The sequence below is a fragment of the Corticium candelabrum genome, chromosome 16, assembly GCF_963422355.1.
Source record: "Corticium candelabrum chromosome 16, ooCorCand1.1, whole genome shotgun sequence".
Lineage (NCBI taxonomy): Eukaryota > Metazoa > Porifera > Homoscleromorpha > Homosclerophorida > Plakinidae > Corticium > Corticium candelabrum.
In genome coordinates this window covers 2,467,816-2,491,860 of record NC_085100.1, presented here as the reverse complement: position 1 = coordinate 2,491,860, position 24,045 = coordinate 2,467,816, and the positions used below count along the sequence as shown (strand labels likewise).

The 24,045-nt window shown below is 40.1% G+C and overlaps 3 protein-coding genes across 5 annotated transcripts in view; 2 read left to right on the top strand and 1 right to left on the bottom strand.

Moving 5' to 3' along the window:
• LOC134191825 (uncharacterized) overlaps positions 1-2,437 on the top strand; it is a 7,837-nt gene extending 5,400 nt beyond the window's left edge. Inside the window, exons 19-21 of the mRNA XM_062660446.1 lie at positions 294-385; positions 445-552; positions 2,161-2,437. Of these exons, the coding sequence (XP_062516430.1) occupies positions 294-385; positions 445-552; positions 2,161-2,290 (330 nt within the window). The 3' untranslated portion in view covers positions 2,291-2,437. The remainder of the gene's footprint in view (positions 1-293; positions 386-444; positions 553-2,160) is intronic.
• Positions 2,415-24,045, bottom strand: LOC134191824 (DENN domain-containing protein 3-like). Of its 3 annotated transcripts, XM_062660444.1 has the most exons (42): positions 23,876-24,045; positions 21,486-21,774; positions 21,358-21,426; positions 20,620-20,678; positions 20,405-20,553; positions 20,230-20,338; positions 20,130-20,178; positions 19,462-19,607; positions 19,336-19,397; positions 17,739-17,817; positions 17,567-17,673; positions 17,465-17,509; positions 17,299-17,409; positions 17,189-17,231; positions 15,259-15,318; positions 15,032-15,132; positions 14,926-14,979; positions 14,712-14,869; positions 10,471-10,517; positions 10,280-10,416; positions 10,194-10,218; positions 10,109-10,128; positions 10,004-10,047; positions 9,837-9,932; positions 9,461-9,507; positions 9,340-9,399; positions 9,207-9,277; positions 9,019-9,146; positions 8,803-8,895; positions 8,611-8,744; positions 8,215-8,271; positions 8,077-8,152; positions 7,974-8,011; positions 7,838-7,912; positions 7,691-7,775; positions 7,566-7,632; positions 5,656-5,731; positions 5,021-5,084; positions 4,830-4,960; positions 4,635-4,766; positions 4,500-4,568; positions 2,415-2,611 (listed from the first exon to the last, which is right to left on the bottom strand). In XM_062660444.1, the coding sequence occupies exons 1-42, from the start codon at positions 24,011-24,013 to the stop codon at positions 2,504-2,506; spliced, it is 3,708 nt and encodes a 1,235-aa protein (XP_062516428.1). In that variant the 5' UTR covers positions 24,014-24,045; the 3' UTR covers positions 2,415-2,503. The 3 variants fall into 3 exon arrangements, 2 of the variants coding, with proteins under 2 accessions (XP_062516428.1, XP_062516429.1); XR_009971853.1 differs by lacking the exons at positions 2,415-2,611; positions 4,500-4,568; positions 4,635-4,766; ... (1 more) ...; positions 5,021-5,084; positions 5,656-5,731 and adding exons at positions 5,774-5,989; positions 6,052-6,258; positions 6,316-6,360; XM_062660445.1 differs by lacking the exons at positions 2,415-2,611; positions 4,500-4,568; positions 4,635-4,766; ... (1 more) ...; positions 5,021-5,084; positions 5,656-5,731 and adding exons at positions 5,773-6,258; positions 6,316-6,360.
• LOC134191826 (uncharacterized) lies at positions 14,924-17,010 on the top strand. The gene has a single exon (XM_062660448.1). It carries the CDS (start codon positions 16,106-16,108, stop codon positions 16,856-16,858), a length of 753 nt encoding a protein of 250 aa, XP_062516432.1. The 5' UTR covers positions 14,924-16,105; the 3' UTR covers positions 16,859-17,010.

Below are 24,045 nucleotides of genomic sequence, written 5' to 3'. Positions count from 1 at the left end.
ACATTAGTCTATTGTTTACATTTTCAGAACTGTAAAAAGCACAAGCAAACTACAAAGCAAACTACAATACAAACTACAATGCAACCAAGCTCACACTCACACACACACACACACACACACACACACACACACACACACACACACACACACACATCATTTCTAATTCACGTGTCACATAATAGGCAGTAGGTCAGGGATAACATTTCAAGGGTATGTAGTGTGGATGCTCACAATCTAGATCTGGTCGCGATGGATTTGATCGGATTAGTTTCTATACTAGTCTGCCGTTGTAGGGTTTCTTAGCAAGCTGTTCTGGTAATGTAGTGTCCCTGTGGGACGCGAAGAAGGGACAACGTCTACATACGTTTACGGATCACAAGAAGAGGTGAACATGAAATGTTTTGAGTTAAGGAAAAATTAGTATACGTTAGTGGTGTATCTTAGGGTGGAAACAGTTCGATTATGTATTGAAACAGGTGGTTGTGGGAAGTGGCAAGGAACCATCGCGAGTGGTGGTAAAGACATGATGGTGAAATACTGGGATATTAACAAGTAAGCTGTGATACAGTAATGTGTGTGTGTGTGTGTGTGTGTGTGTGTGTGTGTGTGTGTGTGTGTGTGTGTGTGTGTGTGTGTTAGTCTGTTCCAGTTCAGTCGGCTTACCCACTGTGACACCACATGCACTATTATGTGTCATGCTCAACCAGATCAGTCTGGTTCGTAAGGTCTCTTGTAAACACCGGAAGCAAACCCTCCCTCAGAGGTGCTTATCGTGGTTGTCTAGACAGAAGACATGACTTTTAATACGTAGGATCCGACTGGGTCCAAGAAGCACTGTTTTCTGTAATGCTGCTGAATGTGATGCCTTGGAATGATGTCCAACCACCGTGCAATCACTGCCTGCGTACACTATGGCCAACGCTCCCTACACCACTGGAACAACCAGTGTGCAATGCCACATGCGGCTTGCCTCCACATGCAAGTCGCTGTAAATTGCAACTTCTCAGCCTGTTTCCTGGTGATGTTGCCATTGGCAGGACAGCTGATGTCAGGATGATTGGCACTGATCTTGTTAGTAGTATGGTTGCAGGATGGCTGTATGATATCCCATACCATAGTGACATCGTCCGTTTCCACAAGCCTATGAGGATGATGCCAATACCATCTGCTCTCCACTGGAACCTTTATGGAAGCCCCAAACTGACAACAAATATCTCAATGGATGATGGACATTAGAGGCCACCTGATTGTCGATCAGTGTAGTATTGGTTCCAAGGCACTGCATTCTGCCATGATGTGGTCGATTGTCTCCAGGTCTGCACTGCACAAGCAGCAAGTGGGACTGACATTGTGGTGTAGAGGCAGACAGACAGACAAACAGGCAGACAGACAGACAGGTAGACAGACAAACAGATAGACAGACAAACAGACAGACAAACAGATTGTTTTATTTGAACGCTTACTCTACCAATAACAAGCGCTAATTTTATGCAAAACAATAACAGTCAATGGACAAAATGTTGAATGTCTCTATCATATGTAAAGTCATCGAAGTTGCACTTGGACAGCTTTGACAACTTCTTAAAAATAAGAGTTGCAAGACTGTACAACTACAGACAGTTGCTTCCTCCGTCTATCTCCAAAGTCTGCTTCCTTGTTCCTTCCATGCTCATCTTTCGACTTCTTGGAGATCTTAGTTAAGCATTCTTCAGCCATAGGGCCGCAAAAGCTGAAGTGCTTGAAAACCAATGGGATACATGGTGTGGTGGACTCTGATATGGATGTTGCCAGACTGGGCCCCCGCCAAACTTGCAGGTTAATAGACAAACAGACAAACAGATAGGCAGACAGACAAACCGATAGGCAGACAGACAAACCGACAGACAAACCGACAGACAAACAGTCAGACCAACAGGCAGATAGACAGACAGACGGACAGACAAACAATGTTGCACTCATAATACCAAGTCCGAAGAGCTTGATCTTGAGCAGCAACAACCAGTCCCTCAGTTACAGCAGAAATATGCAATATTACTATTATATATTTATTTATTATTATTATTTATTTATTAATAATTAATCTATTTTATTTTTTATTTATTACTGTTTAATTAGACGTTGACAACGGTTATGCATGCTCAATTTATTGACTGTTTTCAGAGTATGCTGTCGTCAGACTTTTCGGGGTCACACGGACGTCGTCAGCGGCATTCATCTTGATGGCTCACGCATAATCAGTGTATCACACGATCAGACAATACGACATTGGAACTTTCACACTACGCAGTAATCGCGAAGTCAGCGGAGAGATTAAAGACTACATTTCTACCATTCAGACAAAACCTGTCGCTCTATTTATTAATGATTTTATTGTACTTGTAAGTAAGTCTGCAGTGATTATTTTAACAAGAAAAGTTAATATCAAACCAGCAGCAGCAGCCGCTCAACGACAAAAGGTTGCAATGAAATAATAACTCGATAACATGCAACTGCGGATGCACTCTCATTTCCAGATTGCAATGTGGCCTTCAGATGATGTTGAGCCGCTCGCTGTTCGCCCATCGATAACGCAGAGAGACCGAACGGCACCTCTGTGGGCCTGTTTCAACACCTTCACATATGACAAACACAATCAAGAGTCGGTTGTAAATCACCTCGTATACCGTATTTTCTTGAATAGTAACCTGTGGATTTGATCAGTTTGAAAAATAGTAACCCATGGATCTTATAAGTTTGAAAAATAGTAACCCGTGGATCTTATAAGTTTGAGAAAATAGTAACCCGTGGATCTTATAGATTGAAAAAAGTGATCCATGGATCTTATTAGTTTGAAAAAATAGTAACCCATAGATCTTATTAGTTTGAAAAATAGTAACCTGTGGATCTTATAAGTTTGAAAAAATAGTAACCCGTGGATCTTATAAGTTTGAAAAAATAGTAACCCGTGGATCTTATCAGTTTGAAATAATAGTAACCCATGGATCTTATAGATTGAAAAATAGTGATCTGTGGATTTTATTAGTTTGAAAAAATAGTAACCCATGGATCTTATTAGTTTTAAAAATAGTAACCTGTGGATCTTAATAGTTAAGCTAAGAGCGTAAAGAAGGACACCACAATAAGTGGTGGACTGCTTCACGTGAAGCTCACTGTAAACAGGCTGAATTGACTTACGGTCTGTCTGTCAGTATGTCGCTATCTTTGTACCTATGTTTGTTTGTAAGCATGTGTCACGCTTGGGGAGTTTGTCAAGCCAATCAGCAGTCGTTTTGGGATGCGAAGAGTAAGTGACATAACACTAGCTTGTCAGCGTGAATCACTCTGGGGGTTTGTTAAATCATTTTGGAACACCAACAATGGGTAACGATCCCTGCACATTATGACAGAAAACCGAGATGTCATTTACCTATTCTAAGGTTAAACCGTCGTCAAACTGAGAAGCGCAGCGTAAAGTTCAAGTAATAGTTGTACGTGTCTGTTACTTTTATATTATTACAGAAGAATCACAAAACAAACGAATTCATCGTTCTTCAAGAAGCCAAGCCAAGGTCCCATGGGACCATGCATGCGCACGACCAACATGCGTCATTTGCGATCTTCAAGAATCAATATGTTACAGAGGTGTAAGTATACTATAGTACTGATGATGAACAACCGACATCATCTTGCAAGATAGATTAGTGGGAAATGTTGACGCTGCTTTCTTCTGGATCCAGTCGCTAGACATGTCACTTCACATTATTTCTCATGCAGGCAGGAGACGTACGAGACCGATCTCTAAAGTTAGAGCTAGAATTAACGGAACGGAAGATGATAGCAACTGCTCAACGAAAGCATGATAATCGCATCCACCTCAATATATAACTTCAATTGCAAGTGATGCAAGAGCGCTACAGAATTGAGAAATAACGTGGATAACAAGCACACTCAGTGCAAGATGTAGTTTTTGAGTTAACGCAGCTAGCTGTCATGCATGTGAATGTGCTGAATTCGAAGTAGTGTCACTGTGGGACATTGATGATATTTAGTAACTATCTTTAATCACATCGATGCATCCCTGTGTTTCCAAAGAATTATGCATTCTAGCAATAAGCTAATGATTAATTAATGATAATGACAATAGATAGACAAAATTTAATAAAATTTGCATTGATATTCACAATAAACACACACACACACACACACACACACACACACACACACACACACACACACACACACACACACACACACACACACGTAGCTCTGAAGCGACGGTGTAAACACAGCTTCATTTACTAGTTTGAAAAAATAGTAACCCGTGGATCTGATTAGTTTGAATAATAGTAACCTGTGGATGTTATTAGTTTGAAAATAGTAACCTGAGGATCGTATTAGTTTGAAAAATAGCAACCCATGGATCTTATTAGTTGAAAAACTAGTAATCTGTGGATCTGATCAGTTTGAAATATAGTAACCCAGAGGTTACTTACTATTCAAGGAAATGCGATATCTCTCACCTGTAGTGTAGATCTCGGGGGTTTCCACTTTACTACAAAAATGCTCCCGTCCTTTGTCCCAATCCAGACCTACAGTACAGTACAACATCCAACATAAAAACCGATGTGAACAAAGCAACGACGAGTGCAAAGTACATTGTCTTCATGGATCACCATACATGTGAATGAACTAGTAGTATCATATTCAGTTGTGGACACCTCCTTGTATGCCGAGTCCCACACAACCAACTGAGGCCTGCCCTCCAGTGGAGACCAAGCACACCACACCTAGCCACACAGACAAAGCTGACAACAAAGTCTTTCCAAATACCCACACAATGCATCGATTACTTGTTGATTTGGTGTAACAACGAGACAGTCAGCTGAGAACAGCTTCTGAGGCGAGGCATTCAGAGTCAACCGTTTGACGATACTATGAGGCGACTTCGTTTCGACGACTAAGACTTTCCGCTTTTTCTCGCCTTCACGAGATATTCATCAAGAACGATTTACACACGATCGACCACAACGTTGTAACTCACAGAACCAGATGTGGTCGCCCAGGACGACCGGCGACGACAACTGATATATATTTTCGAGACGGAACTAGACGTACAAGTGATAACAAGCGTGCTTCATAGCTACATCTGTATGCATGTCAATCAGTCGGTTATCTGCGAATACGTCTAATAGTTTCATCGTGATTGCTCTAAATGGTTCTGTCTGCCTGCCTGTCTCTAATCATTCAGTCTATTCAGAGTCAATAGGTCTGGCCTAACGCGCGTTAAAGGGCGTGGTCAAACACGTGATTTAAAATTTTTGCCATTAATATTAATTTTGAAATTTTGTCGTGGTTAATATTAATGCTATCTTGGAAAACTAAAAAAGACATGCCACCGATTCTTGGGTGTGCAGTATTTGCCAATACAAGAGGGAATGAACAAAGAGAGTCTGGGTATACAGGGTCACACAGTGACACACAAAGATTTCAGAGAAATAAATAATTAATTAATTATCTGTAGCCTGTACTGGAAGTCCTCGGCCATCGCTCTCTGGCAAAAATATAATTTCGAATAATGGTAAGGCCATGGCTGTTGGGCGGCTGCTCCGGGGTGTGTCTGCATATCAGCCTGTGTGTCTGTATAGAGTACACTGTATGTATGTATGGTGATGATACCTCCAGTTGCTTGTCCAATGACTCCGGGTTCCAAGCTATAAAGTGGCCGTTGCTCGCAATCGTCCACATGACGAACCTGCAACAACCGGGCAAATCAAATCAGCACAAACAATGTGATTGTGTGTGTTTCTGTGTGTGTGTGTGTGTGTGTGTGTGTGTGTGTGTGTGTGGTGTGTGTGTGTGTGTGTGTGTGTGTGTGTGTGTGTGTGTGTGTGTGTGTGTGTGTGTGTGTGTGTGTGTGTGTGTGTGTGTGTGTGTGTGTGTGTGTGCTTCAACAAGTTTGGTCTTCAGGAAGAGTGCCACAGGATTGGAAAGATTCAGTCCTTGTCCCTGTCTTCAAGAAAAATGACAGACTAATATGCGACAATTATCGTGGTATTTCATTACTCAGTGTACCTGGAAAGGTATTAGCAAATATTCTTCTGGAACGACTTAAACAGTCAGTTGAACCTCTACTACTAGAAGCCCAATGTGGTTTTCGTCCGGGTAGAGGAACGATTGATCAAATATGGTTGGTCCGTCAGTTAATTGAAAAGTCCATTGAACATGAGTGTGCTGTCCATATTTGTTTTGTTGATCTGGAAAAAGCTTTTGACTCCGTTCCTAGAGAAATTCTCAGACTACTTTTGAAAGAGAGAGGCATTGAGGAACGAGTTGTACAATTGATTGTTGACATTCACGATGGAACACATTGTGTTGTCAAATCTAGTGGCGAGAAGTCATCAAAATTTGAAGTTACAACTGGTGTACGTCAGGGTTGTACTATGTCTCCTGTATTATTTAATCTCGTCATAGACAAGATTGTATGTGAAGCACTAAACAAAGCTAAAGTTGGCGAAGTAGAAATTGAATACAGGAAAGAGGGAGTCTCTACATGAACTACAGAGTCAAAGCTCAAGGAACTAGTGTCATTAAAGCTGCTATGTATGCTGATGATTTAGCTTTAATTGGGAAGACCTCCGGTGAACTACAAAAGTTAGTAGACAGTCTACATGAGTCCTGCTGTAAATGGGGAACGAAAATCAGCATCAAGAAAACAAAAGTTTTGAGCATTGGCTACGAACAGGCACATATTCTTCTTGACAGTTCTGTTCTTGAAAACGTTACAGAGTTTACTTACTTGGGGAGTATCATGAGCCAAGATGGTGGATGCATTGCTGAAATTGATGCTCGTATAAGCAAAGCAAGTAAAGTTTACGGTTCCTGGAAGAAAAGGGTATTTACCAACAGGCAGTTTTCAATCTCCACAAAAATGAAAATTTTTCGTGCTTTGGTGAGACCTGTTTTGCTATATGGATGTGAGACTTGGTCCGTTACACAACCAAACTTGCAACGTTTAAATACATTCCACATGCGGTGCATTCGATCGATTCTTGGTGTCTCAAGATGGAATAAAATCAAGAATTCAGACAATTTAGAACGAGCTTGTGAAGACCCTATTGATATGACAATACAGAAACGTTTGCAATGGCTGGGCCATCTGCTACGCATGAATGACAATCGTCCCCAAAAACAACTACTTCGCAGCAGACTTAGTAATGCAACAAGACCAACACATGGGCCTAAACAGAGATGGATAGATGTTGTCACAAGAGACCTCAGATCATTACACATCAGTCTTCGTGATGCTGATGATCGTGCTGCTTGGAGAAGCGCTATTACGCTGCGTTGCCAAAACCCATAGTGGGTATGGTGGAATCAAGGTCAAGGTCAAGGTCAATGTGTGTGTGTGTGTGTGTGTGTGTGTGTGTGTGTGTGTGTGTGTGTGTGTGTGTGTGTGTGTGTGTGTGTGTGTGTGTGTTTCCGTGTGTGTGTGTGTGTGTGTGTGTGTGTGTGTGTGTGTGTGTGTGTGTGTGTGTGTGTGTACATACACAGACAGAACAAATATGGTGAATCTGATAGGCTCTCACGTTTCATCCACTTGCTGTGTGATTATTCCGATGACTAAATCGTCGTGGCCCGACAAACTCCTATCCACTAAGAACCAAACTTCATTGTGCAACCTACTGTCTGTCAAGTACAACTGACAGCATACCTTTCGTTGACTCAATACTCACAACGTAAACTTTCTTGTCGAGTGACCCCACCCACACACTTTCGCCTACAGCTGCGATGCACGACTAGAGAGATAACAACAGAGCTGTCTCGTGCTACAGACGAGAATATTAACAGATATTCTTACGATACGATCTTGAGCTATCGGGATAGGAAAATCGAAATTCCAACTGGCGACGTCACAGACTAGCAGTGAAGTGCCCTAGTAATATAATCGGTATACACGTGATGGACACGATCGTCGAGAAATGGATTGAACATACGAAGCCACACCACAGCCTTCCTGACCCTTTTCGTTTATCTAATACGAACGAATAGAGAGATGCAGTTGTGTACAACTACAAACATTGTGGGTGCTACACACACCTGGTGTATAGTGCATGCATTCGATGGTCTTTCTGGTGAGATCGTAGGATGGCGGAAAGACGATGCAGTCGAGAGCCTGGACAGACACAAGACAAACATTTAGTGATGTGAGTAAATGTATATGTAGCCGAGCTTTACATCAAATGTGAGAGGTGGTAGCTTGATATTCTCTTTGCCTCTGCAGAAGAGCAAGTCCTGAAACACAGAATTTTGATTTTGGCTGAGCAGTAGCATTCGGTGATATCCTAATGACTGTATCCATTAAACCTGGCATTGTTAAGTAAACGATCCACAATCAGTGTGTGTGTGTGTGTGTGTGTGTGTGTGTGTGTGTGTGTGTGTGTGTGTGTGTGTGTGTGTCTGTCTGTCTGTCTGTCTGTCTGTCTGTCTGTCTGTCTGCATGTGTGTGTGTGTGTGTGTGTGTGTGTGTGTGTGTGTGTGTGTGTGTGTGTGTGTGTGTGTGTGTGTGTGTGTGTGTGTGTGTGTGTGTGCAGGTAATTAAACATCAATGCTCTGTATTACAGTAGAGCTAACCTCTGAGTTACTCAATCCACCGTCTGACGCTCCTGTCACTGAGACGACATCAAAGTCCAACATCACTTCATGCAAAACATGTACAGCCACCACATTAGCAGCCGCAGAATGCAAAATACTCGGATTCTTGTGCCCTAAAAATATCACATATCTACAACCAAGTCAATAGACAAAACGATTCCTGTCATGTACCGTATGCCATCTTATTGGCTGCTATTAATTCCTCAATGTAAAGTTGCCACAAGTCACTTGCCTCTTTCAGATTTACGATTAACCTTTGACCTCCTACAGCATACCAGATATCGCCATACACACAGTGACACACACACACACACACACACACACACACACACACACACACACACACACACACACACACACACACCACACACACACAGTGACACACACCAGGAAGTGTAAGCTTCAGGCCATCTCGACCAATGAAATTCCGAAACAGAGATGTATACTTCTCTACACCCATGATATCAGTCAGCATCATGACTTGCTGGCACACAGCACCTTGCACAACCAACAGCCTGTCCATCAACAGAAAGTCACACAAAGATAACTAACCACGCCACAAAAACAAGAGAGACCGGAACGGAGTTAAAACCAATCGACCGATTCCCTGACTGTGACTGACACAACCAGAAATCAACAAAATATCCTAAACAATTTTTTAAAATTTAGATACATATTCGTACAAAGATAACAAGTCGATCGACAGACCTCTCCGTCCTCCAGTTGTACGTCGTCGGGCAACTCAAAGAGATCTGCTGTCTTCACAAGCTAAGTCAGACAAACCAACGATATTGATCAAGAGCCCTATCGTTCTCGTCACATTTCTCACCGCTTTCCAGTTCTCCACAAAGTCTTTAAACTGATCGTTAGATAAATCTGTGCAGCAACACAAAATATAAAAATATAAACACAAATTAATTAATTAAATTATTAATTATATGAAGCAGTCAATTGATACTGATTGTTTGACAGACACTGCCATCCCTTGCCTGCACAGTAGTAATCAGTAAATGTAAACACAAATTAATTAATTAATTAATCAATTAATTAATTATTAATTGTACGAAGCAGTCGACTGACACTGATCGTTTGACAGACACTTCCATCCCTTGGCGGCACAGTAGTAATTAATAAATATAAACACAAATTAATTAATTAATTATTTTATGAATTAAATTATTAATTATATAAAGCAGTTGACTGACACTGATCGTTTGACAGACACTTCCATCCCTTGGCTGCGCAGTAGTAATCAGTAAATATTCCCATCTGAATCGTCAACTTTTCAAACTCCTGCTCATCTACACAAACGACCAACACGATACCCATAAATCAATTAAGCAAAGAAATAGCTAGAGAATAGATCGCTGACTGAGATCATGTCGTGGCATACGAATTTGATCGACAGCACCTTGTCTAAACATGCAAAAGCTTGCATCGAATATCAAGTCACAAACAACAGAATTCTCCCAACTACCGTTTACTCGGTTTTTCATCCTACGATCACAGTGTGACATGAGAGGCAAGCACACTGTAAATAGCATTAAACAAACTGTGCATACCTTCTCGGTCAGCTTCTCTAAAAGTCTGAACATTAAAATGTAATGCAATGTATAACATATATTGTTTTGTTTGAGATTCGGCTCACTTTTCTGGGTACAGCAGTCGGTTCTCCTTTTCTACTGTTTGTAGGTCTTGTGTTCCATCGGACTCACGGCCAGATGCCAGATGAAGCATGCCTCTCATATAGCGATAGCATGCCCTTACAGCAGCCGTATCAGCTTGCTAACACAACCCAGCTACATGTGAGTACTACTACCTCTAAGATGTGATTCTGACCTCGAGGCCGCGAGTTACTTCTTCCAGGCAAATATTATAGAAATGCTCTATAACAGACACAAGGCTACAATCTGTCTGTCTGTCTGTCTGTCTGTCTGTCTGTCTGTCTGTCATCTAGCTATTCATCAACGTTTCCTACATTTTCACTGGAAAGAATTGGTGAATTTGCAGTCATCAAACAAAGAATCTCGGAAAGTCGATGCATCGTCCAAGCAAAATCAGGAGGAAAGGCATAGAGCTGCACTGAAATCTGTCAAGTGTGGTGAATTGTCTCGTGCTGCAAGAATCCTTACAAGTGATGGTTTGATACCACCGTCACCAGAAACTGAGGAGAAATTGAAAGCCAAACATCCTAGTCAATCAGAAGAATTACGTCTTTCTACTGTGAACACCCCTCAGATAGACTTGAAAAGGTCTGTTTTCTTGGAGGCATTGAGAAGAGCACCAAGGGGGTCGGGTGCTGGTCCTTCGGGCTGGAGGTATGAGCATCTGCGTCTACTACTGGAAAACATTCTCACCTGTGATCTCCTGTTTGGAGCTTGTTGCCACATTGCGAAAAGTCTCTTACAGCATCAAGATTGATTGCTCTTCCTAAGGGAAACGGAGATTTTAGGCCCATGGCAATAGGTGAGACACTAAGGCAGTTAACTGCAAAGATTATTTGCCTTCAGTTGAAGTCAGATCTTGCAACTTACTTCACTCCCCTTCAACATGGGGTAACTACGTCAGGAGGATCAGAAATATTAGTCCACCACATCCAAATGCTGCTAGAGTCGGATTCAGAATTGCAAATTCTTAAAAAAGATATATCGAATGCCTTCAATAGTGTCTCAAGACAACAATTTTTGGATGAGGTGATAATTGAATTTCCCCAAATTCATGCTCATGTCCAACAAATGTATGGAATCACAAGTCCATTGCTGTACTTCAATGGTAAATCTGTCAGTTATTCCATCAGAAGGAGGGGTTCACCAAGGTGACCCTTAGGGCCATTCTTATTTGCTTTGTCTAAACACCCAGTTATCAATAGGCTTCAAAAAGAAGCACAGCAATTTAACTATCTTGGCTTACTTGGATGACATCTTTGTGGTTGGCTATAGTCAACAGTATGGGTCAGTGCTAACTGATCTACGGAAAGAGTTTCAAACAATCCACCTGAAAATTTGTGATAGAAAGTGTGAAATATATTTGCCATCAGCCAAAGAGAATAATGTAAACAGATTCTCAGTTCCCATAGTATCGTCTGGTGTTGATATCCTTGGGGTGCCTATTGGCAATGATTCTTATGCCCAGTCTAGATGTAGCAAATCAGCAGCTGCAGGTGAAAGCCTTTGTTCTCAACTGCTCAACTTGAATGATCCTCAAAGTGCACTCTCTTACTGTGGTACTGTCATGTGCCTACACTGAATCATTTAGCAAGGTGTGTGCCTCCTCCAGTTTTACACCAAGCTTCTCACATTCATGATCAGCTATCAAGAGATACTTTAGCAGCAATATTGGGGTTGAGTGCACTTGACGAGCTGAGATGGAAGCAAGCATCTCGTAAGATCAAGTTGGGAGGTTTTGGCATTACAAACTTGACACAAATCTCTGCTGCTGCTTTTGTGGGTTCATGGTGCTATTCAATGAGCATGATTCCTCAAAGAATTCCATCTAGAATAGATCTATGTGACAGCCTCAACTGTGCGAGTCCACCTCCTTTCTATCATCATCTTTGCAAGGCAATAGCAAGCCTTCCTTCCACCTTAGGATAAGATGGAGAGACACTCATACCTCAGTCTTTGTCTGGGCTTATGGAAAATCCAGTAAACTCCAAAATCACCTGAGCTCAGATGTTGCCGAAGGGAATGCAGCAACATGTGTTATGCAAGCATCCTCTGTCAAACATGCTGCAAGGATAAGGTCGTGTCAGGGATGTGGAGCAGGATCATGGCTTCAAGTTATTCCTTCAGCTCCAAAATTTGTTCTAAAGTCCTCAGAATTTGTGTGGCAGCATTTTTGAGACTTGGTATTCCTTTACCATATTCCCAGATTGTTACCAAGCGTGATTGTGGTAGAAGCCTTGATGAACATGGTTATCATCTATTGATCTGCAAGTTTGGCGGTGGCCCAGTATGGCAACACAATACAATCGTGTCAACTTGGGCTAAATGTTTAGACAAGTTAAATATTCCTCATCAAGTTGAGCCAAGAAATAGGTATACTGACTCTGAGAACAGGCCGGATATAACAACATATGATCCCACTGGACACTTGACAAAAGACCTGGACATTTCACTTGCTCATCCACATTCTTGTGACATTGTACAATCAGCTGCCAAATATCAGGTTATGCAGCTGAGTTGAGAGAAAAATGCAAACTGACAAAATATGGTCAACAGCAGTCTATAGCAGGATCTGATACAACATGTATTCCACTGGTTTTTTAACACTTTGCCTTTTGGGGCCCTATGGCTGAAGACTGCCTCGATAAGATCTCCAAAATTTCAAAAGATGCAAATGGGAAAAGCAGCGAAAGACTTTAGAGATAGATGGAGAAAGCAGCTGTCTGTAGTTGTACAGTCTTGCAACTCTCGTGTGATTTTTAAAAAGTTGTCGAAGTTGTCTAAGTGCAATTTTGATGACTTTCTATATGATAAAGACATTCAACATTTTGTTCATTGACTATTACTGTTATGCATACGTAAAGTTAGCGATTGTTATTAGTAGAGTAAGAGTTCAAATATAACAATCTGTCTATCTGTCTGTCTGTTTGTCTGTCTGTCAATCTGTCTTAATACATATGGTCTCCATTTAAATCAAATGTTTACATCATGAGCAACCTAACACAACAAGACCATTACGGTCTTGAAGCATACAAAATTACACTGCGCAAAATACATTTCGACATTCTAATCTCACTATGCTAAAGAGTTTGTCTGAGACGACTTTTGCATTGCAACGCTGTAGCGTCACTGAAATAATTGACCGCCACTTGGTCTTGAAGTTGGTCTCATTTTGTCTTCCTTCGTCATCCCTTGCGCTCTTTGCTAGCTTGTTCCAATATCTAACTGCTCGTTTGCCCCAATGGCCAAAATGTTCGAAAACAAGAGTAATGACCAATGGGCAGGACCCTTCTGGCAGTAGCTCAGAATCATACTTTGCCTCTTTCTTTTTCCTCCCGTTTCATTGCTGCTACTCCTTCTCTGGAGGCTGCCTTCACTGAGTCCAAACGCCATGGATGAGCCAAAGACACATCTAATTCGATGTATGCACCTGAATCTGGGTCAAAAACGAGGATGTCTGACCTCTTGTCACTGTTGACGTACCTGTATTGTGGCTCTAGTTTGTGTGGCAAGTTGAATTGAGAAAGGCAGTTAGACCATGTTGACACAATTGAGTTGTGAGTGTGCACTGGACCACCCCAGTCTTACAAGTGATTAGATGGTATCCTTGGAAGTTCAGTCCTTTGCCACAATCACAACAAATGCTCGATACAGGAATGTCACATCCCAACTTCATCATAGTTGCCAAACAAAAATCGTGTGGTGAAAGTGCAACAAGTGACGAGGACAGAATTGCTGACACCTAAGCTCCAGCTCCTTTACCTGACAATGAATGCAAACAAGCTCTGTCTCTGATTGTATTTGAGTGGTTGTTCAAGAGGTAGTCAACATCTGCCTTGAGCTGTTGTTGAGTAAGCCTTTGCTGCAATTTTACATTATCATTGATCAAGTCTGACAGTGACTGCCCCTCCGGCACCGTTTCATGAAGATAATGGCCTATAGATCCCATAGAATCAGGATCCAAAAGCAGGTTGTTTACGGATTCTTCAAAGGTCATGAAAACGCTCTGGGAGAGCATGGAGAGAGTGTGCCCAGCTAGAGACAAATGCTAAGGGCAAAATTCTGGCTGATGGTGATAGACCAAACCCTCCACAATGGATTGGTAAGGTAGCTTGATACCATTTTAAATTTGAAATTGCTACACTTTCAATAATATTTTGGAAACTTGATCTTGTCAAGAAATCATGAACTTCACAAGCCTGTTGAAGCAACCGAGGTGGAACTGTACGGGCCAGGTTATTCAGCCTTGGAACGTGAGTGTCTCAACGACAACATTGCTGCAGCCTGAGGGTCTTCAAGACCAGGAAGTTGCTCACAAAGAGTCTGTCTGTCAATCTCTCTGTCTGCCTGTCTGTCTGTCTGTCTGTCTGTCCGACTCTCTAAGTATGCTTGTCTCCCTATACAGCCACATCTTACTTCCATTTGTAAAGTACGCACTCTCTACTTCTGGCAATACAAGTTCATTTCCAGATAGAGTGACTGTTAGCTGCCTTTCAATTGCCAACAACTTCTCTTTCTTTAATGCAACCAATGACTCACTGTTCTTTAATACTCGACGTCCACTTCGTCGAAAACTAAGCAATATGTTACATTACTAACTTTACACAACAAACTTGTGCAATAAACAAACCCATGGCCAAAAAACGAGTCTTTCTTGCTTCTTTCCTGTTTGACTTCTAGATCTCTGCCAAATGTGTATTCAACAAACAGCCAGGCAAAACAAGCGATATTCAAACTTGATAATTTTATTCAATTCGTCTACTTCTTGATCAAAGTAATCCTGTTTTCGTTGCAATCGATCGTTGATAAACTGTGTAAACAAGTCAGTGGAGCACACCTGTGTAAACAAAAGGCTTAAGCCAGTGTTTTTCTATGATACACATGGAGCAGACAAATGTCGAAGCTCTGGTGCAACTGTGAGAATAAGGAATCTGCAGTTTGGAAGTGATATGTCACTACTGGCCTTGGTGTAGAACTTGCAGAATTGTGGGGGTTGACTGTCCAGAAACAGTTGCTTCTTGAACTAAAATAGACATGCTAAATTATTCCATTACTGTAAAAATTTTAAAAAATAAAAGAATAAAAAATAAATAAATAAAAAATAAAAATAAATACATTAGTAAAGGAATAAATGAACAAATTCAGTCTGTGTGGATTGACTGTCCAGAAAAATTGCTTCTTGAACTAAACCAGACATAACAAATTATTCCAATACTGTAAAAACATAAATAAATACATTAATAAACGGATAAATGAATGAATGAATAAATAAACCAATTCAGTCTGTGTGGGTTGACTGTCCTAAAGCAATTGCTTCTTGAACTAAACCAGATATAATAAATTATCATTACTGTAAAAATATAAATAAATACATTGATAGATAGATAAATAACTGAATGAATAAATGAACAAATTGAGCCTGTGTGAGTTGACTGTCCTAAAGCAATTGTTTCTTGAACTAAACCAGATATAATAAATTATTCCATGACTGTAAAAATTAAAAAATTAATAAATAAAAGAATACAAATAAATAAATAAAAAATAAATAGCTAATAAATAAATAATAAATAAAAAATAAAAAATAATACATTAATAAATAGATAAATAAATAAATGACTAACAAATAAATAAATAAATGACTAATAAATAATACATAAATAAATAATAAATAAAAATTAAATAAAAAATAAAAATTAAATAATAAATAAAAAATTAAATAATAAATAAAAATTAAATAATAAATTCTGGGTGCGAGACATTACCGTACGTGTTGCAGTTCTCTTCGTGTGCGGTCCTGGAGCGGGAAGCCTATGCACGGGCAGTATCGCCGTCTCACTGAGCAACCGCCTGTGGACATGAAAGAGACCTACGAATGGCTAAAGGCAGCGAATCTTCCTGCTGCAACTGAGGGACTGGTTGTTGCTGCTCAAGACCAAGCTCTTCGGACTCGGTACTATGAGCGCAAGATTCTACATCGTTATGTCAGTCCTACTTGCCGCATGTGCAGTGTAGGCCTGGAGACAGTCGACCACATTGTGGCAGGCTGTAGTGCTTTGGCACCGACGGACTACACTGATCGACACAATCAGGTGGCATCCATCATTCACTGGGACGTTTGTCGCCATTTTGGGGTTCCAGTGGAGAGCAGATGGTATCGGCATCATCCTGATAGGCTTGTGGAGACGGATGACATTACTATGATGTGGGATACCACCATCCCCACTGCCAGGAAGATCAAAGCCAATCGTCCAGACATCTGTCTCAGAAATAGGAAGACAAACACTTGTCTTCTTATTGATATCAGCTGTCCTGCTGATGGCAACATTGGCAAGAAACATGCTGAGAAGTTGGCGAAGTACAGCGACTTGCGAGTGGAGATAAGCCGCATGTGGCATTGTCGAACACTGGTGGTTCCGGTGGTCTTGGGAGCTTTGGGCACAGTGCACGCAGGTATTGCACGGTGGCTGGACATTATTCCAGGTCATCACAACCTGCAGCACTTACAGAAAACAGTGCTTCTGGGATCTACTCGGATCCTTCGTAAAGTCATGTCTTCTTTCTAGACAGCCGTGATGGTCTAAGTACTTCTGAAGCAGGGTTTGCTTCCGGTACTTGTAATAGACTTTACAAACCAGACTGATCTGGTTGAGCACGACACAATTCTGGGATCTACTCGCATTATTCGTAAAGTCATGTCTCCTTTCTAGACAGCCGTGATGGTCTAAGTACTTCTGAAGCAGGGTTTGCTTCCGGTACTTGTAATAGACTTTACAAAGCAGATTGATCTGGTTGAGAAGGCCCCATTAAAAAATAATACATTAATAAATGAATAAATAAATAAATGAAAAATGAATAAACAAATAAATAAACAAATATAAATTCAGTCTCCTTACCACAGGATGGAACTTGTCAAATACACCAAACTTATTCACATCCCTGCATACAAATAAGCAATAAAATCGTGCCTGCACATTAAATACTCTATACTTATAGCGAATGCTACCTAAAGATGAAAGCCAACATTTCAACAAATGCTGCTCTGATGGTGGCATCCAGTTTGAAAGCGTGCTGCTCAAGAGCTTGTTTCTCTTCTTCAGCATCCAGATACGATGGACTGAAGAGACATGAGCAATACACAAAAATCCTTCCACACTCATTTAGTGACTTACGTTGAACAAGTTTGAAGATCAAACGACTTTGGAAATGATCGGTATCTAATCGAAACAAGTTATAGCAGACAGAGCTTGAGTGACACAAAGTATGATATACACCTGCTTTTAAACAACTCAACGGCATGTAATGGCAGGGTTACGGGTATTTCATCCTCCGTGTCATTCATCACGACTGTGCCTTTATCAAGATTGATAGCAACGATGCCCTCCGGAATCAAGCAAATGTGTCATTCAAAATGCTCGATTACTGTTTTTGATTCGTGACACTTACATCAGGCAGGTCTTCTTCAAATTGTGCATGACAACCCATTATAAACGTTCCAGGGGCAGAAATATAGTCAATCAAATTCCTGACAAAGCAATACATTTTTCCAACACATTTCACCAATAGAACATACTGTATATACATAAATCTTGCTGTTATCAATTTCAACGGTCTGAGTGTATGCAATCAATTGTTTCTATATAGTTAATTAAGTTAACAAAGTTGTGCTGTAGTAACACATACCTAGAAGATTACATTACCAAAGCTAAATCGGTCATTGGGAAAAACAACCAAAGAACTAGAACTACAGGGGCCGATCCAGGGGCTGTCCCATAGTGCATCGTACACTCCAATCGCCAAAGAGCAAACTGAAATTCGTCATTAATCTAGTCTCAATGCTGACGCCAGTGCCCAACAAACAACCTACCGCCAGATACTGAGATCCGTATATAGAGACTAACACCAGGGACGTCTGACTAGCCTATAAATTAAGCATCGCGGTTCATCAGCGCTCTGCATGCTGGAGATCTCGGAAGTCCACATGACATTAACAGATGTGCTTTGACAATTTAAGCCCTTTAAAATCTCGCGAAAGTTGGGACACTCCCCAAATGTTTTTTTCTGGATCCGTCCCTGAACTAATATAACCAACAGTCACTAAACATTTGCTACGGTGTAACTCTAGCACTAAATAAAAACCAACAACAACAGCTAAAAAGTAAAAACTAACAACAATGCCTACTCAGTGAGGCAAGCGTCACTGGTTATCAGTCTTATCGGATGGTAGGCAGACCCTTGTACCACATACGGATCTGATCATGAGTACGGCAAAGCTAAGGTGACACCGTATTACAGTACTTGCATTACCTTAATTGTTCATTCATCTTTAAAAAATTAATAGTGGCAAACTAGCCAATCTTTTATAGAATGTTGTTGTCTCTGGGCCAGTACAACCAGTTGATGTAACCACAAGAGGGACTGATTTAAGAAAAGAGAGTTGGCAATAGGACATAATTGTATCCAAACAGACTCCACAAACACTCAATTAAAAAGGTTAAAATAAAGAAATTTAGACAAAGATTGCCTATATCAATCAGGTAGGCCTGCGCATACTATGCGGGCAATAAATTGAGCATAATCAGTACTGACAAGCATCAAGCATAAAGCGAGCATAATTGCAAGGTTTACAAGCAATACGTCATCATATACTCACGTGACTGCTAGTCTGCTAAAGCAATATGGCGGAAAAATCGGAGATTACAGGAGGCAGTGATGTTATATAATAGAACAAACATTAAGTAAAAACCAGTTAAGCATCATTTTTGCTGCAATGTCAAGCCAGTTTGGCTTACTTTTAGTTTGGTTTTGCTGTAAGTTTACTTTGTTGGAATTACTTAATTCTAATAAGCCACTTGAGACAATTGTGTAGCATAATTTGAGGATAATTGTACAATTGGGTGAGCAATGCTGCATAGCTTAATTCAAGATCAAATGAGCATAATATGCGCAGGCCTATAACAATCAGGGTTTTAAAACTAAACCAAAAATTGATACAATGTATCAGCAGAAATCACATTACATATGACATATCAGAAATCTATACCCGGGAAGAACAGGTATGTATACGTGTCTCCATATAAATGGAAGGACGTAGGCAAAGAAACACTACAAAGGAAGACAAACAAATTTTTTATGATTAATCCAAACAAGAAAAGGTTGGACTTGGTACCTCAATGACTGGTGTGAGTAATGCCAGCATTGATGAAAAAAACACGATCTGTTTCTCGGTCAAAATACAACCGACGATTGTGAGAATATCGTCGACACTGAACAATGTGAAAGGATGGTGCAAATGTAAACCACACACCGGACGATCTGCAACAGAAAGATGGTATTGCAATTAACTGTATACAACAGAGCAAGTAGCATGTAGCCAGTGCACACACACATGCACACACACACACACACACACACACACACACACACACACACACACACACACAAACACACACGCACACACGCATGCACACACACACACACACTAGCCTCGCCCCAGATGCAGTGTGAATTGCAGCCCTGGATGCGCTGCCATCACCACTACGTCTAGTTCGTTAGCGCCCCTTGTGGTCAGCACTAGGGATATGGTTAGTGTCAGTTACAAGTGTGCTTTGTCAGTGCAGTAGATTACAGGAAACGACTGTAGCGTGGGATCTTCGCTGATTACGCGCAGTACGTAAGCAGCAGTCCAATGCCAGACGTAGTGGTGACGGCAGCGCATCCAGGGCAGTAATCCACACTGCGTCTGAGGTGAGGCTACACACACACACACACACACACACACACACACACACACACACACACACACACACACACACACACACACACACACACACTTACATGGAAGTGTTGGATAAAGAGAATGAGCATATCCAAACTCACGAAATTTCTATAAAATCACATCAACCAAAACCACCAGAGTCTAACACAATATGTTTACCACAGAAACGCTGCCAGCTGGCGGGACAGGAATGAGTGCCAGCTTTGGTATAAATTCCAGCAATGTGCTATTCAATTTCAGAGTGCTATCAGTCAGTCGAGACAACAAACTACAATAAACATCAACAGTACCTATAATCGCCACAATTAGAAATCCAAACAATGCACGTCTGTACTTAGTAAGGCAATCCTTCAAAACCTGAAAGTATGGCTGACTGGCGATGAGGCATACACACGTAGGCACGTAGCACTCTATACACTTGTCACCTTCGTTGGTGCATTCATTGTCGGCAAGTTGCAATGTATAGCAGCTGCTTTTCTCGTCCTTCGATCAATAACCCGGGTAAATATAAAAAGTATATCTAATCTGTGACTAATTTAATTAACATACCTGAGGTGTTGCTCTAAACTTTCTGTAGTATGTTAGACACATTGTATACCGATGCATACCTTGAGTACAATACAAGCTATATTAGAAATGAATTATTCTGATGTGTACGCTGTCTGGAGTCTGCTGTCTGTAATTAGAGATAGACAATGAAAAGTAAATTTGCTTGTTATAAATGTTAGTTATTAAACTCCATAAAAATGTATTTTGTGATGCCCACTCAGAATGGTGCAGCAATTTAAGGAACACTCCTATATATGAATAAAAAAATTAAAATACTAAAAATAACAAATAAATAAAAATAGAAAATAAATCGATATATTTATTTGTTAATTTTTATTTATTTATCTATTGATTTATTTATTTGTTAATTTGTTAATTTTTTATTTATTTATTTATTTGTTTTCTTATTTAAATTTATTTGCTTTTTTATTTTTAATTTATTTGTTAATTTATTTATTTATTTATTTATAATATTTATTTGTTTTTATATTATTTATTTATTTATATATTTATTTGTTTATTTATTTGTTTATTTACTTACTTGGTTTTTTATTTATTTATTTGTCAATTTTTTTATCTATTTTTTGATTTCATTCAGTTTTATTTATGTATTTGTATATTTACAACAGAGAGACATCTATATATTTAGAAATCTTAAAATAAAAAGTCATCATGTACAATAATTCCAATATCTTTGATTGGAAACTGTATGATTTCATCACTCTTACTGTTGATTACCTAATAAATCAGTCATAACAAATGAGTGGCACTGTGCCGGTGGCTTTTCTGTAAAGACTCTAGCTGATTCTAGCAAAACAACTTGTTAGCATAATTATTTCAATATTATTATATGTTACATGAAAAACCTGGTAGACAGAATGATGGTAGTCCTTCTATTTCTTCTGATGACAAAGGCAACTCTGGAGTTTTAACCAATGCCGCACTTGGAGATAACGTTGCCTGTCTGGTCAGCATCGATTCACTACGTTTCCTTAATCTGTTGCTCTTACTTGCACATGGTTGACTGCTACAGTCAGTTACAAATGTCTCAACTGGTGGACATCCAGACTTAGGAAAGTTCCCGACTTCTCCAGACACGGCGGCCAAAACAAATGGAAGATAGCTACATGAAGTCAGTGTGGCCACAGGAGAAGTCTACGAGCATAACATTCTACAATTACAGACTTGCAATACGTGTAGTGTAGTGTAGTGGTGTGGTGGTGGTGGTGGTGGTGGTGGTGGTGGTGGTGGTGGTGGTGGTGGTGGTGTGTGTGTGTGTGTGTGTGTGTGTGTGTGTGTGTGTGTGTGTGTGTGTGTGTGTGTGTGTGTGTGTGTGTGTGTGTGTGTGTGTGTGTGTGTGTGTGTGTGTGGTCCCTATCATAAGTATATACATGTGCTCTACTTAAAATAATTCCTACTTACTGCCACCCCGTCTCTACAACTTCTTTATCAGATAAAAATCACAAAATAAAAGTCAATGGGGCCAGTGACTAAACAGAATAAATTAACAAACTAAACGTTCCAACTGTTGGTCTACTTTATCCACTTTGTCCGCTAGACTTCAACCCACCGTCCCCAAAACACAGGAGAGCATGAGAGACACGTGCCTTTTTCATACATTTCATCATCTTTAAAAAGAAATTGACAAGAAGAGTCTTGCCATCCGTGGGTTCCAATGAGTCATGCTATGTGTTCAAGTCAGTATATATAACCAAGTCAATAAAGAAACCCTGCAGCATGTAATAGGCTTGATCAACATAGCAACTACACCAGCTGTATATTTATCCTTTTACTCATACTGTTATCAGTCTCTTTAATTTAATTAACTTAATTAATCTAATTAACTTTTAGCCAGTCTGCTCACATTTGAAAATCAACCAATAAAAACAAATCCAACACAATCATTTCATATTGATATATGTGGCAAAATATCATGCTTACAGACAAACACACGGACACACGGGCAACCATATGCACCTCTAAAAACAATACAATTAACCTCACTCTGTTGTGCTAAACGCAGACTGCAACAATTGAAAAGCCTGCCGGCATAAGGCCACTCCAAGAAAATTTTCTGGACGTCGCCTGCATGATATTTTTGCCTCATATCAAGAAATATTACTACGCATGCGCAGTACAATCACTGGATACCATCCTGTGTTTCTAGTTAATAATTAATTAAGAAAGAGTGAAGTATCAGAAATAGTAAAAAAATTACTTTATTATTGCCATACTTGTTGTGTTTGTAATATCTTTGGTACAAATACGGAAACAGTGAAGTGAAATCATGTTAGATTTAAAATGGACCTAAAGACTGCAATGTTGTTTTGTCTTCAGAGTCGATACCATTGAAATCTATTTGGAGGGCGTATCATAAAGATAAAAATATCACTAACCGCATGGCCACGTCAAATTTTGAAAAACTGCAGACCAGAAACTACACAAAGTCATTTCGGACTCCTACACCAAGTGAGAAATCTACTCCATTTACATGTACGCTGATATGTGAGAAATACTACATGTAGCTACAGCAACAGTGAATTATCATCAACATATAATAATTCAAATTTCTAGCCAGATTTTTGGAAGGCGTATAGTGGTATGGGCGTGGCACATAAGTCTAGCTAGTGGGGTGGCATATAGTGTTTTCTGTGCAAATTTCTGAATAAAAATTGTCGCTGGTTTGGGGAGTGGTTTAGGATTCCTTTTGCAAACAGTTCGATTTTGGTGTACTGACTAACTCTACAAATCACACAATATGCAGACTGATGGTGTAACATACGGATTACATTCGTAAGCGTTTCTCAGTACTATGAATGAATGAATGATTTATTTCTTTCGTACCTAAAAAGTACAGTTATATTACTATGCAAAAAATTACAATACGTATGCAATTAGAGACTCATGATTGACAAGTCTCCACCTTCTTATTATCACTGTGATAAACGTTCCAGAGGTATGAACTATCTAGGCATAGCCAGAGGCGTAGCGGTCATCTCTGAACGAGTAGCCGCTGTAGTACTAGTAATTAACTAGCTAGCCAGTATGTTAGCATGCCTGGCTAGCACCCCGATATTATTATTAAATTTAAAAATTAACTATTTCCGCGACCATCCTGTCTAGTGAAAAGTAGATGACACTATGTGCATGTAAACTCGCAATTTCCATGTCTTGCCGCGACTTTCAATCACGTTTTCCCAGTGCGTCACAGCCTATCAACACTCACAGTACACCGTGTTATCAAATTTCATCCTACCTCTGTTTCAGTCGTCGAGAATTGAGAATCGGAATCTAGATGGGATTCGAAAACTAGTCCGGTGTCTTCATCCATTCCAACAACGACGCATAATTCAACAAAAGCGTTGTGCAGTCGACCGTATCCTTTTCCGTCCATTTGTCTCTACTCACACACGCACTTTCAACTGT